The sequence below is a fragment of the Protopterus annectens genome, chromosome 3.part0 (genome assembly GCF_019279795.1).
Source record: "Protopterus annectens isolate FY-2018-M chromosome 3.part0, PAN1.0, whole genome shotgun sequence".
Lineage (NCBI taxonomy): Eukaryota > Metazoa > Chordata > Ceratodontiformes > Protopteridae > Protopterus > Protopterus annectens.
Genome location: NC_056731.1, coordinates 383,042,822 through 383,060,334, shown reverse-complemented (window position 1 = coordinate 383,060,334; position 17,513 = coordinate 383,042,822). Strand labels below are relative to the sequence as shown.

Genomic DNA, 17,513 nt, shown 5'->3' with positions numbered 1-17,513 from the left:
ACCAATAACTATTTACATAGAAAAATGTTTAGACCTGTGTTCAACAACATTGAGTATGTATTAAGAGATACAGAACATTTCCTTAGGGATCTTTATGCAGTTAGTTCTACAGCAAACAACAGAAGTTTTTTTAATGGTTACTCTAGACGTTGTTTCTTTATGTACTGTCATCCCTAATGCTCGTGGTATTGACAGTATCACAACATTTTTGGAAATGTATTCTGACATTCCTGTAGAGAAAATTACACAAATTGGGAAACTATTGACTTTGGTCTTAAAGAATAATGTGTTCTTGTTTGGACACATTGTGTATTGGCAGTGTAATGGCATAGCTATGGTCATATCTTGTGCCAATAGTTATGTCAACGCTGTGATGGTAGTATGGGAGCAGGAACATCTACTAAACGGACCTTATTGGAAGCACATTTCTATTATTCATAGATTTGTTGATGACCTTTTTATTTTATGAGAAGGTACGGAAGAAAATTTGTTAGAATTCCATAGATATATTGACACCCCTACATCGTTTTTAAAGTTTACTTTAACTTTTTCTTATGAGCGTATTAATTTTTTAGATGTTTCAGTTAAAGTGGATCCAGATTTGCATCTATATACATGCCTACATAGGAAAGCGTGTCATGTGAATCATCTCTTGAGTAGAGAGAGCATGCACCTTTCACATATATTTGACAATGTTATAAGGAATCAGGATTTTAGAGCATCCAGACTGAATGTTAGAGACACTGATTTTCATCAACAGATAGTGACCACTAGAAATGAGCTATTGGATAGAGGCTATGATGAGGCAGACATACAGAGGCATATACAAGAAATCAGTGTTCAAAGGCACACTAAGGCCAAACCCTACTTCTCAGATAAATGGGAAGGAAGGAGCAAGGAAGTAAGGGGTACCGAGTCAAAGATAAAGGTGCCCGTACGTTATTCCAGTAATGTGAGCTCTTATATGAGCATTATACAGAAACACTGGGGGATACTAACTATTCATAAGGAAATTAAGGGCTTGATGCATGAAAATCCTAAATTCCTTTTCAGAAATAAAAAATCATTAAAGAGACGACTGTGTACATCCAGAGGAACAATTATACCGGCAGGTGATGCGGGTACAAAACCTTGTGGGAAATATTCTTTCTGCTATAGATATTAATAACCAGCTCACCCATCCTGAACAGAATTGGTGTTATAGTTTTAAGGTGCAGGCCACATGTGAGAATCAACACATTGTATATTTGGCACATTGTTTAGAGTGTAGAAAATTCCACGTAGGAAAAATGGATAGAACCTTAAAAGAGAGGATACATGAGCACATTTATCGCATCAGTAAACAAAGCAGGTCCAGTGCTTTAGCAAAGCATATTACCAGCACCAATTCCACGTATGTATTTAGATTTGTAGTCATTGCTAGAAATTTTGAAAGTTTGACAGGAGGGGATGTCAGTAATAAAACAGAAGAATTAGAGGCCAAATGGATAGTGACACTAAGAACTGACACAGGACATGGCCTTAATGAACAGGTACCATTAAGACCTAAGTTGAAGTCTAGACCCATTTTGAGATGAATCCATAAAATATGGAAAATACAATATGAATTTTATTTTATTTTATTTTTGAATGACATATTTATGTGAATATGTTGTTTGTTGTGATTTTTATTGACCATATGTTTCTATTATATGTTTTTTTAAAGTATTTATATAGTATATTTATATAGTATGCAATAAGTTGTCTTAGTAAGTGGATCATGTGACTGTTTGTGATCATGTGATTATTAGAATTGTATTTAAAGGAGGGGTTTGTATTTTCTTTAATGAATACACCTGAAGAAGCAGTTGTGAAAGCGCTTGTGACATATTAAAGTTTTGCATTTTAACCTGGAGCCTAACCTGTGTTGACTATTTGTTTTTGAATATTTTACAATTGTTCTTCTTTGGACACAGGTACCTGTGAGCTGATGGCTTGTTTTCGTGTTAGTTTATGTTCTGAGTTTTGTTAGATGTTAATACTGCATATATTGATATTCAAAATTATTTTGGTTTAGAGGCTTTAAAACTTTAAGTTCATCTACTTTAAGTAGTTTTTGATAGATTTCTTTATTTTCTGTTACTAACTTATAGTAAGAGACATGGGTGCACTCTTTACCCCTTCTTATGAAAATTAACAATGGGTCTTTTTATAAAAGATTATATCTATAGTTCATTTTTTGTTAACTATGTAAATTCACATTTTCATTACATAGACTGTTTCATTTTCTTTTTGTAAAGATGGTGCTCAGCCTTATGATGAATGTACAGAGTTTTTGCAAATAAAAGATTGAATGTGGGGTAGGTAACATTTTCAGGTAATAATTTCAAAGAAATAGCTATATATATATATATCAATGTAGAACTAATCATAAAAATCATCCATGAGCTTTAATCTAAGTTATTCTTTATACTGACAGGTGTTTTGGATGTTCTAAATGGCCAAAGCTTTGATCCCCAACATTCAATCTTTTCATTCTTCTATTGGGATCTTTTGAGAGCTAGAAAAACTCAAGTAAAAGGCATGTTTTTTGAATGAAGCAACAAAGATGCAAAATATCTTTGCAGAAAGGAGATATTCTGAACATGATGTTATAAAACTATATTTGAAATTATATAGGATGACTCAGTTGGAAGCTTTAGAGGTAGGAATAATAAGTTTAGGAAAGATCATAAAATATATAATGAGAAAATAAATATTTATTTTGTCAATCAATATAATGTTGGTGATAAAATAGTAATATACTAAGTCCAGCTTTGTCCTTAAGTACGGTTTTACTGTTTCTCCCTAGTATTGCCTATACTATGGGTCAAAGTTCAGCTAATTACCTGGTTCAAGCATTTTTTTACTGGGAACAAATGAATAATACTAGGCCAGAAACCACAGGGACCATAAGATACCTAGCCATAAAACAACTTTAAGTATGTTCTTTTGAAACACTAACTTGAGTAGGGCCTTGTTTGACAACTCTAGTGTAAATGTATATGTACACATGCAGTCATTAAGACTAGCCTTAAAGCTAGCCAAGCAGTACTTTGTTTGACTGGCAGTGGCAACATATTTCATAGGCTAAAAATATACTGCATTAGGAACCCATCTTTTGGGTGAGTCTTGTTTAAGTTTTTGTGTAGATTTAGGGGTTTGAAGAGCACTAATTTTATGAAGAAATAGAGGTCAAATAAGATTGGGTGTTACATGGTTCAAAAAGCAAGATACAGGTCTCCTCGGAGGGGAGGCATGACTATTCATTTATGTGCAGATACACTGAAATGCACTTCATTAACCATAAATGTCTAAAACAAAAAATAATCCATTCAAAAAGATTGAAAGACAATACTAAATCAGTGATTTTGCAAGGAGTAAGTACTCCTCCCAATCTCTGCATTCTTATCAACTCTGAGATCTCACACTACAGTGGGGAAAAGACAAGTTTTCCTATCTCTGCTGTACCATGATGTCAGTATGAGAAAGTCAGCATGGTTCAACAAGATGATTTTCAATCAACTGCACTGGTTTTCTTACCTGTCAGTGGAAGGCAACTATGATGAAAATACATGCACCCCCTTGCAGCAACAGGTAGGCTATTGAGTATAAGGAGAGTTGGGTTAATCTATTGTGGTAGTTGAGTGATTTACAACTTTAATTTTCTTGGTTAGAAATGTCCTGGACCTTTCCAGTTCAGTGATATGCTTACATTTGTCCATATCAAGGGGAGCATTGTTTTCAATGATGGGTCTGATAAGGGAGGAGTACAGTGGTAGGATGACTTTTTTGGATCTTGAATATATTCCCTTGGACATTACCTATGTTAGATAGAAGGGTTTCATGATTATGGTGGTAACATGGTGGATGAATGAGAAAGATTTGTCCACATAAGTACCCAGGTCTCTTATGACTGCCCCTTTCTGAGGTATACCATTGATAACATAAGAGGTGAGAGCAGCTTTGTGCTGAATGATAATATGCTGCATGTTTAACCTGTAAACAGGCTATGGTTGAATAATTTAAGTATAGGCTTGGATAGTGCATACCTGCCATTGATGAGAATGTAACCTGGTATGTTGTGTGGGCCCATGAACTATTAATTTTTCTATTGACTAGGATTCCAAGACTTCTTCCAAGGTGATTTTAGGTGGAAAATAGATTTCAGGGATAATCTAGCAGCATTATATGGGTAGGTGGGATAAAGTAAGCAGTAAATCTATTTGCTAATATACTGGCTATATCCCTGAGATTAAAGTGTGGCATATTATTATGGATGTATTTAATGCATAGTTATTATTATTCCTTTTTTTGACATAGCTGAAATAAAATGTGCAATTTCCTTTGTATCTTTGTTATTTGTGGCAACATTGAGTTTGTATTCTGCTTTATATTTTAATAGTGCTGTTTAGTTCCCTGCTGGCATGTTTTATGGTGTTCTTCTGTTAGGGGGTGGGAATTTTTCCAATTTTTCATTATTTTTCCTTCTTTTATTTAATTTATTTATACAGGGGTTCCATTAGAGAGGTTTATTCCTGAATCTACCATTATATTTAGACAGAGGTATACTGACTTTTCTATGCAGGTGTTTAGGTAAAGGATGGAAGTCAATTCAGTAGCCCTCTCCATTTGGTCTATTTGTAAGGGATTCCTGGGAATTTTGCATATGTCTTCAGCAAGTTGTAAAAGATTTGCACTATAAAGTCTGTAAAGATGATATCATTTGTTGTTGCGGTAGTACAACTAGGCCTGACAGAGAAGATGGCCAGTTTGTGTCAGATTTAACTTGAAACAATTAGATACAGGGTGGAGTACAGGCATGGGGAGCTAGGTTGATAATGACCAGGTCAAAGATGTTAGAACATCTAGTAGGTAGCTTTACAATCTGATCCAGTGAATTTATATTAACAAAGTCTAGGAAATGCTGAGCTTAACTGTTTTGAGATGTGAAAATTTACAAATCAATGCTCTGATGTTCCCTAACTAAAAGGTATTTGGTCTAAGATTTAATGTCTCAATGGTTTTAATGTAATTTCTATGGTCTTTGTGGGACACTGATGAGGATCTATAACTAGTAATACAATGATAGTTGGATTTGTTAAGGGTGATTTGGGTCTCCAGGATATCCAGGATATAGTCATGTGTAACTTCATGTGAGGTAAGGGTGCTTCTAACAATTACATATACTCCCCCAGAGTTAGCCAAGGGTAGGATGGTTGATGAAATTCCTCCACAGGAAATCACTATCAGTGAGGAGTGCTGGAAGTGATTCCCTTCTTAGGGAAATGTTCCTCTTCTTCAAGTTGGTACAACTATAGAGATGGTATAGAGGGAGTGTTGTCCTTGTATTTAAACCATGTCTCAGTAACTGTATTTAAACCATGTCTCAGTAACTACATTAGTATGAATGTGAAGGAGTTGCAGGAAATCAGCCCCAGTCTATTTAGACTCCTAACACTCAGCAGTGTCACCATGATGTTGTCTGAATTTGAATTTGAGTCTGTTTGCAGGAATGTCCAGTAGGAGGATCCTTAAAAAAGGCACTATGTATGGAAGAAAGTTAAATAAGTGTAAATCATGTTATAAAATTTGACACTGTGTCCTCTTATGTTTGTAGCTATGTAATTCTAAGATTTGAAGTAATTACTGGAAAACATTAGCTCTGATGGAAACTGTTGATGAAAATTTGAAAAAGTCATTAATTCTTTGTCTTGTTCTTGCAACTCGTTTTATGTTGAGAAATTGGTAGAATGTTTAAGCCTAGGTTGCAAGAATGTGTTATTGATGTAACCAATAATACGGCTGTGTTCTGTGGATGAGCATTATATACTATTTCATAACAGTGATCTAACTTGTCTAATGGCAACTGATTTAGGGGTAACCGATTGGTGGACGAAGCTTCTGCCTGAGCTTCAACTCACTAACAACTAGAGTTACTTCATAGGAAATCACTGTTGGGAAGCTGTACCAGAAGTGATTCTGTTTTGGTAGCATTTTCCCCTTCTTTGTGTTGGTGCAGGAGTGCAGTTGGTATATGTAAGTTCAGAGGGGTGGAGAGGGGTTTGTCCCCTGCAAAAACACTTTAAAAAGTGCATTTCAGCAAAACATTTTTTGCGATTGTAGTTCAGGGACTCCGATCCTTGGTGCAGTAACTTTTGTCTACTTATGAACTAAGAACCAGCAAAACAAACATTAAACAATATTCCAGTCTAAAGTTCTGTCTACTTATAAGCCTGATTAAGTATGCATCTATAACTGTAATCTTGGTAGAGTTAAAATTTGTTACTATTTTAAGGAAGCCTTTTTATTTAAAAAATAATATTATTAAACCTAATGAAATTAATGTTAAAATTAATTAGAATGATTTTAAACTGAATGCCTTTTGTGATTCGATGTGTTTAATCGATTTTGTTAAGTTGCATTTCATTTAGTAGATGAATGCTCAATTAATGGCTTCTGCTGAAGCACTACAGATTATGAAGTTTTGAATAAAATGTTTGCCGAATGCCTCATTGTTTAGTTTATAACAACTTTGTCATGAGAATTTTTTTTTCTGACGTCTCCAGTTTCTATCACTGTATAGCATCTTGTACACAACATGATATAATGCCAGTTTAAGGCTTTAATATAGAGGTGAAACACCAAGAAATACACTGAAAATTTAGATTTACTTCATGCAAACTGACTTGAGTGAAGGAATCACATGATATACTCCCAAATTAGCAGCTAGTGCTATTCATAATGCAATAGTATTGTATTCCTGAATCTATGACAAGTCCATGCACATTATTTTTCATAAAATATGCATCGTTCATCCTGTACATTAAATGTTTAATTCAATTAAGTTATGCATCATGAATGTTGGAGTTCAGCCTTAACTTAATCCTAAAACTCTGTCTTATCTTAAGCATCTTCAGTGCGCACTTTTTGGATTGATTTTGGATTTCATATCCTCCAGAGTTATCAAATCCTTTGTCATGATAACCAATTTAATTTCCCTCTTACATTCTTAAGACATCCAGAGGGAGTAGTGAGAGCTGGAAACTGAGGGCATCATTAGAAGATATATTTCTGTTCTTGTCATATTTCCTTCTCCACCAGCTGGCCTGTGAATTACAGTGTGGATGTGTGTTTCTGTGCTTCTGTGATGTTCATATGGAGTGTTAATTCTTCTTGACAATCCTATACCCCTGGGTCCCTGTCGTAATGTGTACAATAACCTGCGATCCCTAAAACAGCATTCCTGAAGTAGAATAAGGCCAAATCTCTCTATCCCCCAGGTGTGGCAGCAGACAGAGGAAACTATCCCCCACCATCCCCTGACCCAGCTCACCCACTTCCATGACTGTTAAAGATGGGCCAGTTTTGTATCTCTCTGGGCCATGGAGCTGACTGTCTGAGTGCACAGCCTGTAGCATTTGGACAGCAAATTAGTTTCTTAAAACTCCTCTTCATGGTAGTTCATAAGCAGCAGTGTTCAACTGTGTGATATTATGGTCTCTTCTCATGCTAGTAATGATGTTCATGTCTCCTAATTTTCAGTTTTCAACCACAGATAGGATGATTTCATCTCTTTAGTTCATCAAGTACCATAAAATGTTTTCCACAAACAAGGTATGTCTGTTGTAGCATTCAGTCTCCTTCCTTACCTAGCATTCACCTTGTATTTCTAGGGCATTAGTCCAACTTAACACAAGACATTTCTGCTCCCCTACTGCATATTTCCAGAGACTGTATATGACTGCATAATCACTTCAGTCTCTATCAGCAAGCTGTAAATAAATTTTGCACTGGACGTTTATGTGAATACACACACACACACACACACACATATATATATATATATATATATATATATATGTGATGCATACATGCATGCATGCACGCACGGGCATATGTGCATGTTTGTGTGTGTGTGTGTGTGTGTGTGTGTGTGTGTGTGTGTGTGTGTGTGTGTGTGTGTGTGTGTGTATGTGTGTGTTTATATTATTTACTGAAAACACTAAATCAAAAGGCAAAAGCTACTTTACTTTAGCTGTATTTCAAAATGCCAGAATGCTTACCTTGTAAGTTAAATTACTTGGTGATATGTTTTTCTGCATGTCTATAGTACTATAATGTTGAATGTTAATATGCATTAGGTGGATTACTGAATTTTCGGAACTGCTTCAGATATGAAGAGAAGGGTGAGACAAACAGAAATGTGTTAAGCTTTGCATAAAGTTCTCACAACCTTTCCCAATAATTTGTGATGATCAAATTGGAGTGAGTCCCGAAACTCTAGACTGAATGGATAAAAAAAAATGGGCTAGTCTGGGATGGCCACTTCTCGGGATATTCCCTTTTCTTCAAGATAAGGCAATCATTTAGTAAATAAAAGTTTGTGGAGTCTGGGGGATTTTCCCCACTTTAGAGGTGCATGGGGTGCTTGGATCCCTGCAAAAATAGAATGTTAAAGAAGAAGAGTGATGTTGAAGATTCACTCATTTTCTGTTATTTATTTTCAGAGTATTGGTACTAGGCATTTCATTAGAGATCCTAATTCTACGTTGACAACCATAATTGGAGTGCAGATGATCTGCAGTACAATGATATCCTTGTCCTTTCTGAGAACAATGCAAAAGATAATTTCTATCTTCCATATAAGTGGTATTCTTAGTTACACATATAATTCATCGACCTATAGTCCTGTGTTTTTTCCCTCATTGCAGAGATGTGTAAAAGGTAAAAGGTGTATGATTTAGCCATCTCTGAGGTTGATAGGTAACAGCAAAGAAGTGCTCATTATTTACATGCTTTAACAATGAACAGTCTTTATTGAATTTATTGGTTGGTTTAGCACAGGTATGGGGAATGCAGAGGGGTTTGCCAAAGTGTTTTTTTGTGTGTGTCATGTTTCCACGAATTCCCAGTCTCCTCAAATGCATAAGAGCAGAGCTCATGTGTCCTTAAGGAAATGAGATTAATGCTGAAATAAAACAGCTGCTATGTTTAGAGTATTATATACATTCTGAGGAAGCATGCTACACTTGGGAATGTATCCTAACCTTAAGTTAACTTAGTAGAAACTCTTGTTCCCACCAAATCTGAGACTTTCTTTTACCTTTCTTATCTGGATGTCATCAATCACCCTTCATCTTCTGTTCTCTCCACTGTCTTTACATCTTTATCTCTTGACTGGGGCTGCTTTATCCTTGACACCATCTTCCTTCTTTTCAGTCCAGCCTCAGAACTTATTTGAATATTTCTCATCTGCCTCCTTACTAATGCTCCTTACAATCTGCCTGCCTCATGTGACTCCATATACACAGTCTCCTAGTTTCAGGAACATGCTCTTCAACACTCTAACCATACATAATCAGTATGACCCCGGAGGCTACTCATCAAAGTATGGAGAGAGTGCTGTATCCCAAGCAATTGGAGAAGAAGCAATCTAGTGCCTATGTACAAGAAGAAATGGGACATTAACAGATGTGGGAAGTACAGAGATATCAAATGTCTGTCACACTGCATAAATATGTTGGAGAAGGTAACAAATAAAGGATACCTACAGTAGTTGAAAGTAAGATGAAAGGATTAAGCACTTCAAGTTCATATCAAAATGCAGTACAACCAATCCAGTGCCTGCAGTGAGACAGAAAACGGAGAAGAAGCTGGAGGAAAGGGTCTAACTGGGCATTCCAAGACACTGCAAAACCTTTAGGGAAGGTCCCATAAAAGGGGATTCTGGCAGTCCTGTAATGGTGTATTTTATTTTATGTGAAAGCTGATTTGGACATTCCTGTGATGGATTATTAATGTTATTTTATATTTGTTTTCCAGGGTAGTAGAGTGATCTACAGCTAATGGGCAGGTGTAAATACAAGAGAACACAATAAAACCAATATCATACATTTAAAGTTTACATGCAGAGTATCTGAACTAAACTGCATGCAGGTACATAGCTGTTTATAAATATGCATGCAGAAGGACACCACCACAGTCAGACATTAAATTCTTAGGATTTTGCCCTAGAAAATGTTTCCAGACATCCATCATTTCCTAAGGTTTTGTTCATGCTTCATCTTATTCATGTGAAAAGTGGTGGTGGACTAGTTTATGGAGACTTCCAAATCAGAAAAACTAAAATATAGCAAGAGTTTAGTTGTTTTACTGGTCTTTGGGGCAACTTATTGCTATAATCTCATTTGGTGTAAGAAGCACACTAACTGTTCAGCCTTTATGCACACACAACATTTCAAGAATATTTACATATTCCCTTTACAAATCCAACATGCATATTTTTCATATGTGTCTTGCCTGGATACTTTAACCTTTACCTTTTACTCTTCTTAACATAGCTCATACTAATTGAATGCATTTATGTCTGCCTCTTGTATCGTTTTGAAAAATACATATTATTTGACCTTGGCATCAGTTAAACAGTGAAAACAGTGCAGTGATGGCTTATTTTAGCCTTGCCTTCTCTCAAAATGTTTTTTTTTCTTTTTAGCAAAGGTTTAGTCAATAATGAATAATCAAAGCCATTTAAGGAGAAAAGTATGTTAGCTTTTTATATATTGGCCTTCTTTGGCTATTTGATTACTAGAATGCTACAGGTAAGCAAAAAATGAGCTTAAAGTCAGTATAAAATTTGATGAAAAAAACTCTTGCTAAGGCAGTAGCTGTAAGAAAATGGTTTTGCTGCAGAATAGTGCAAATGATTCACTTCTGTACATGTGTTCCTGTGTGCACTTCACTAGTCACCAATAAGAAACTGAAGTTTGTATCAGGGCTACAGTGTCGGAGCACATCTAACAATGCAGCAAAACTGGAGAAAATACATTTTATAGTAAACAGGAGGATAAGTTAAAGCCATGCTTCATTTAATCGTTTTAAAGGCCAGATGATAATAGGCACAGACATGTCTCATGATGTTGGGAATACTTTTAATATACAGGAAGTTATGCAACCTTGTATTGTACTAGGCAGTATGTGGAAAGTGCTTTCATTTTCAATCATGCCTTTCTGCAGAACAAAATTTGTTAAAAAAACAAAAGACATTGCAACAATCATCATGAGATTAAAACACTATGAACAAACCTGTGATATTGGTGACTGAGTTTTTCCAATGGGCGTTGCTGTGTCAGGTTTGAAGGGATCAAAATCCAAATCTAGTAATGTCTCTTCTTGCTTTGGAGCAGGAGCTTCATTCTGTAAATTCGAACAACTTGTTGTCATATTGATTTTTGGTACCATGTTGTTTCAGAGACATGATAAACATTTTCACTGTAGCTTTTAGCCTAACAACATTTTAAAGACTAACATTTTGGATTTGCATAAATATTTCTCCACCAAATCAAAGAGCAGTCCACTTCCCCTCAAACACACACACACACACACACACACACACACACACACACACACACACACACACACACACACACACACACACACACACACCACACACACACACAAACAGAAGAGAGTTGGTTATCAAGTGCATTTGGTAAATACATCAAAGATCATGCGGATACTCATGTATATCTGCACAGATACTCATATTTATCAACTACAGAAAAACAATAATTCCCCAAGAAAGTACAATACTTATGCTTTTCTTAAGAAATTGAAGTTACCCATTTATGGAAAAATCTCTGTCTTGAAGCAGTTTCATACACAACGTCACATTAATATTAAAGTGCCAGTAATGCAATGAAGGATATCTGGGTTTATGCTATAAATTTACTTTATTATGCACAATACATGTACTAGTCATTTTAATATCATATGTGTAAACTTACTTTGTAACATTTGTTTCATATATATTATGTAACTTTTAATTATTCTTTTTGTTTCAGGAACTTAACTGGCTAGTACATCTATAATTTATTTAGCTGTTTTTGGCATCATATTATATATTAAATTTAGTTTCTGGGTTAACAATTTAAGTTTTGCTTCCATCATTTTTCTTTTCAATAGGTAATTCATAATTGCAGAACATATACACCAAAAGATGCTTGCAGACAGAATGATGCAGCAATTATTGTTATATTTTACCCTGGCTATAATTATAACTCAGTAGGTCATGCTATGTCAAGACTGAACATCAAAGGGGAATATTGATCCTGTTATTATGATCAGTATATAAGGTCATGTGCTCTAACACATGACCTACTGCAGTGCGTATTCATAATATCCTTGGAAGCGTAAGGACAACTACAAGAATACTCAGCATGCAAAAGTCGTATGCTAAAAATAAAATCCCCACATAGACTTACAAAGAAACATGATTTTGCCAGTGTAAGTAGTAATATTAACTTAACTGTCTCTTGTCTGCTTGCACCTTATTTTTTCTTGTTCAAAATGCTCTGCTAATGCAACTAATCAATTCTCAATCTATCCCTGCTTACTTACATCTGTCTATCTACCTATGTTAACTTGCTTGCATTTCTTTATCTTACGGCTATCCCTCTTCTCACCTATGGTCCTCTCCTTTCCATTTCTGTCAACTCACTAGATTCACATACTCCTAACATCTCTATTTCTACCATGTTCTTCATCAAAGCCTTTCACTAACTCTATTCCTTTCCCCACTCTGCATCAGAATAAACTTGTAATATTGTAGCTGAATTTTGTACCAGACTCATATAGCTGATCTCCCTCTCTTTTTATTTTAGATGATAAGCCTGTTTTCTGTTTCTTAACCAACTGTTTCTGGCTATAACCCAAGACCCTGCGATCTGCAACCAAAGACTCCTCACGGGAAAAAACTCTTAAGACACAAAAGGTACCCTAATACAATATGCTGATGATTCTATTATCATCTCCTCCTCCAACAACAGAAAACACCTCCTCCATCTAATCCAGACTGCCTTCACTTCTATAGAGAGCTGGCTAAACAATGCACAGCTTTTGCTGATCCCAAATAAAACTAAATTCCTCCTTTTCACACCCAAAAATCTCTCAACTGACTTAAAGGTCTTTTATCTAAACAATACTCAGTAAGAAGTTGTTTCCCAATCCATACTACTAGGATTAACCATAGACAATAAGCTTCCCTTTGATCTACTCAAACTGCAATAAAAAAAAAACCTCATCGCAAATAAGGAAAGCTATACCAGCACAAAAACTTCATCCTTCCTCCCCACCCCTTCCCCCTTCTTTTTCTCTACTTCCACTCCTTTAACTCTTCCATACTTTCCTTCTTCCTATCCCCTGCCCCTTCACCCTTTTCTTTTTGTCCTACTTTACCCTACCATCCTTGTTTCCCCTCTCCTCTCCTCTAAAGACACAGCAGCCTGATTTATTAAGTACTAACCTCAAATATTAAGCTCCCTCATTTCTCTCTTCTAATTAGCTGCTAGTCTTACTAATGTACTTTAGTTAACCTTTACTTTCTTTTAATCTCTTTTACAATGGCATTCCTGCAATCTACCTAAAAATCCTTGTAGATGTCCTTTCTAACTATACTAACTTTCTATTATAATGAATACAATCAGCCTACCAAAATAACTGGACTAACCTATTATCTCTATTTCTTGTTTGCAAAATTACCGCTGTAAATGAAAATCAACAACTTTTATGTCAATAGAGCTAACTTGTAACTTTGTAAGCTATACATCTGCATGTAAATACAATGACCACTGTACTTATATTTTATTAAATGTTTTTTACTTTGCAGAGCTTTTCTCCCTGGGCCTCTGCCGAAAATGGTTTCTTGACCCATTTGGACTTTCATGGTCAACAAATATCAAATAAATAAACAAATAAAGACATAAAGATCAAACCATGATTTATGTTATTCATCCAGTCATTTCAAAGGAAGTTTCTATAAGTTTCAAATGAGTTCAGTACTGATGAGACATTTTTACTGCTCAAAAATGTCTCAGTGTTTTGTGCAATGTAAACTTTGCTATCAACTTGAAAATACTCCTAGGCAGGTTTATGATTTTTTTATTATTTTAATTACATGTGATTGGACTGGATTATGAAAATTGTTTCCTGCAAGACATGTTTATAATAATAAAATCAATGATAAAAATATCACAATAAACACTATAATGCAGCACAACATAAGAACAGGGCAGTAGTCAAATGTTTTAACTAAATTCCTGTTGGTATACAAAGATAAAAAAAAATAGAAAACAATATTGTATTATGTTACTAAAACAGCATGATATTCCATTCCTTGAACAGGAGCATCATACTTTGCCTTATTAACTGAGATATGGCTACAGATGAGAACAGAGTTGGATCCTACCTGAGTACCCCCCACAAACACTGTTCAGACCTGTCAGTATGTATATTATTTTTGTCTTTACTTCTACAATTATTACAGATATTTGGATGAAATTTTAAACTTTTACTTCAGATTTTATAGTACAAACCCTGAAAGCCATTTGCAAAACAAAACAATACAGTCTTGCAATGAAAACAGACTTAGCATGAACAGTAAACTTCTCTGCCTTTGAAACTCATATTCAAAGAAAATGCATCTGACCAGTGGCAAATTAGGTTTACCTTTGAGCTGTATTCAAAACATAGGCTCCTTGCACACATTTTTAGGACCATGCATGCATGCATGTGTTCTTTGATTTACCTTCCTGATTGTATTAATTTATATTCCTTGTATGATTCAGTACCATTTGTTAGAGTGTATTTTACATTTGTAGTTTTGAACATTTTTCCATTAAGCAATGAAACAAAACGTATGAAGCTATAATGATAAAACTACCCATTCTGTCATTACAATCCACCAATATCAATCAATATGCTCAATCTCTGCAGAAGTAAAAGTCATCTGAATAATTCCACATTAAAGAGATCTGCAACCAGTGAATAGGTTGCTGCTGGCAAACAACTTTACATTTCAAGGTTTTATCTACAAAGTCTTTGCTTGCTGTCTTTGAAGAATAAATTGCCTGTTACATTAAAAAAATGGTAAGTTGGTAATATTGCAATAGGCAATGGCTGGCAAACCAACAACAGGTTTATAGTTACTAGACATACCATCCAAATGAGGACATGCTCATGAGTGCTGCATCCCATCCTGCCATGTACATGGCATGGGAGTAGAACCCACAGACGTCTGTATGAAAGTTAAATAAGCTACTGGTTTTGCTACTAACACTTCTTTCAAACACACAAACACACACACACTCAATCATTCCCTAGGTTGTCTGGAACACATTTTTGGGTATTTTTTTCATTGCAGCTCAGCAAGAATATTGTACACACACACACACACACACACACACACACACACACACACACACACACACACATTTATATATATATATATATATATATATATATATATATATATATATAGGGTGCATGGTAGATATGGTACTGACAGGCATGATGACATTATCTTGAAGATAAGGCCTTACAATCCTTGAGCATGCAGTAATCTTAATAATCGTATACACCCCAAGTGCCTTATTGCACTTGTTAAATTGACTTTTGCATTTCTTTTTTTTTTCAGTTTGAATTTTGTATTTTGTAGTTTTTATGTGATAATTATAGGTTTCCTACTATATAAACTAGTTCCATCACCCATTTTAGCTAATTGCTTGTGTGCAGGGATATCATTTTTTAACTGTGATGAATTTAGCAAGAAATCTTCAAGGTAGTTGCATAGGGTAGCCTTCGGTTAAATTATTTTACTCAATTCTATTTGTAAATAAATGGTAACATTAACTAATACTTCAGCAGGGGTCCTTCATGAACTGTTAACATTCTGAGAAAGTTAGCATTTTGAATAAGCCTAAAATCATCATAATATCATTAATTTTCTGTATAACATGAACTTCAGCTGTGTGAGGTTGTAATAGCAGCTTTGTAAATAATAGTATCGTTGTCACAAGAAGTGTGCTTATGATATTTTGACAACTGGCCCGCCATGGTGTTATATGTAATTGTGCTTTCACACTGCGGCAGTTAGGATACAGCTCTGCCATAAAATAGAACTCTCCATGTGCATGTCTTCTTTCTGTCCTGCCATCCAGGAAAAGTAAAATATAGCCAAATAGTTTTCTTTCCTGATCTGTCAACCAAAACCCCACTGCACATTCAAACATAATTTGGTAGTGTTATGCAATTTTTTTTTCTAAAATATGGAATAGAGTTGTGTTATAGGCAGGGACAGGGTTAGAGTTAGCAGTCCCCTGTGCACCAACTTATTAGTATAGGTTGCCCAACTTTAAGCTTATACCTTAAAGTACAAAAAAAGTACTTTTAACACTACCACTACAGAAGGCACTCAGATGCATACCATATGCACAACATAAAATCCACCTCTTTATATACCCTCAGTCTAATGCTAACCAGCAAAAATGCACACAAACACTCAAAACCTTTGATGTCAACATTTTTGTATATCCATATGTTTTTGGCATTAAATTCCCAAACCCACACTTATCTTGCCCACATGCAACCGACATGCCTTATTCTGACAGGTGAAACATTCTATGACATAAACACTTTTGATTTATTTATCATATCATTCACTTTTTTGACAAAAATGCATATTCAATAGAGTCAATGGCTCCTAACTCAATACACCTATGGCCATATGATGGTTACATTCTAGAAACTGGGATGTAATTCCAACATGGCTGTGCTGATTAAAATGAATTATTCTGCAAACATTTATGGGAATAGTAATTGATTTCCAAGGACACAATGCACTACAGGATCTGCATTGATATTTTCTCTCAAGAGTCTGCTTTTTATGTCTAGTGTCCATTATAATCACCGCTTCCATGTTCTTCTTTTTCAGGTATTACTGTAGATGAGCTTAACAAAATTAAGGTACTACATTTGTTTTAGCCATATTTTAGAAACAGTAAAACACTTTGCAAGAAAAAATTCACATAAAGAACATTCTATGACATTACAGGAAATGTGGTTTTGCTTTGTTTTCAAAAAATAAATGTGCCCACTAGTGAGTTTTCACTCATGAAAGCTATGGACAGGTTAGGTAAGTTTTCATTTACTCTTGTTCAGTGCAACATAATTTATGAAGATGCTTCTTTTGTACAACATTGACAAAATGCTTTTAAGTTCATAAATGAATGTGTTGTCTCGTCAATAAGGGGATCATTAGGAAAATAATTATTTATTAGCAGAAGCAATGTGGAAGTGTATGATGAATTCTTCTAGAGAAAAATTATTAAATGAAAACATACCACTAAAACATTATAGAGACTTATAATACTTAAACTGATCTGATTTTTTATACAAAAGAAACATAATATTTCCCCCTCTATCTTTTCTGCCCTCTGCTTGCCAATTATCAGTCACTTCCCAATTGAACAGAAGTTTATTTGTTCCCTAGAGGTGGGGGGAGACCCACCAAATGACTTCCAGTGAGATTCTTCTGAAAGGCAGTGTCATCCAAGTAGCCTTCAGGGATTTAATACGCTCAACAGTAGCTCAACAGTAACATTTATTTTTTAAGCAAACCCCAATCATTTGCTGTGATATGGGCACATGCACACGGCAAG

At 35.1% G+C, this 17,513-nt stretch overlaps 1 protein-coding gene across 1 annotated transcript in view; it reads right to left on the bottom strand.

Moving 5' to 3' along the window:
- Positions 1-17,513, bottom strand: part of AMPH (amphiphysin) — a 1,643,383-nt gene that overhangs the window by 255,628 nt on the left and 1,370,242 nt on the right. The window contains exon 12 of the mRNA XM_044064832.1: positions 11,104-11,214. Coding sequence (XP_043920767.1) covers positions 11,104-11,214 — 111 coding nt within the window. The remainder of the gene's footprint in view (positions 1-11,103; positions 11,215-17,513) is intronic.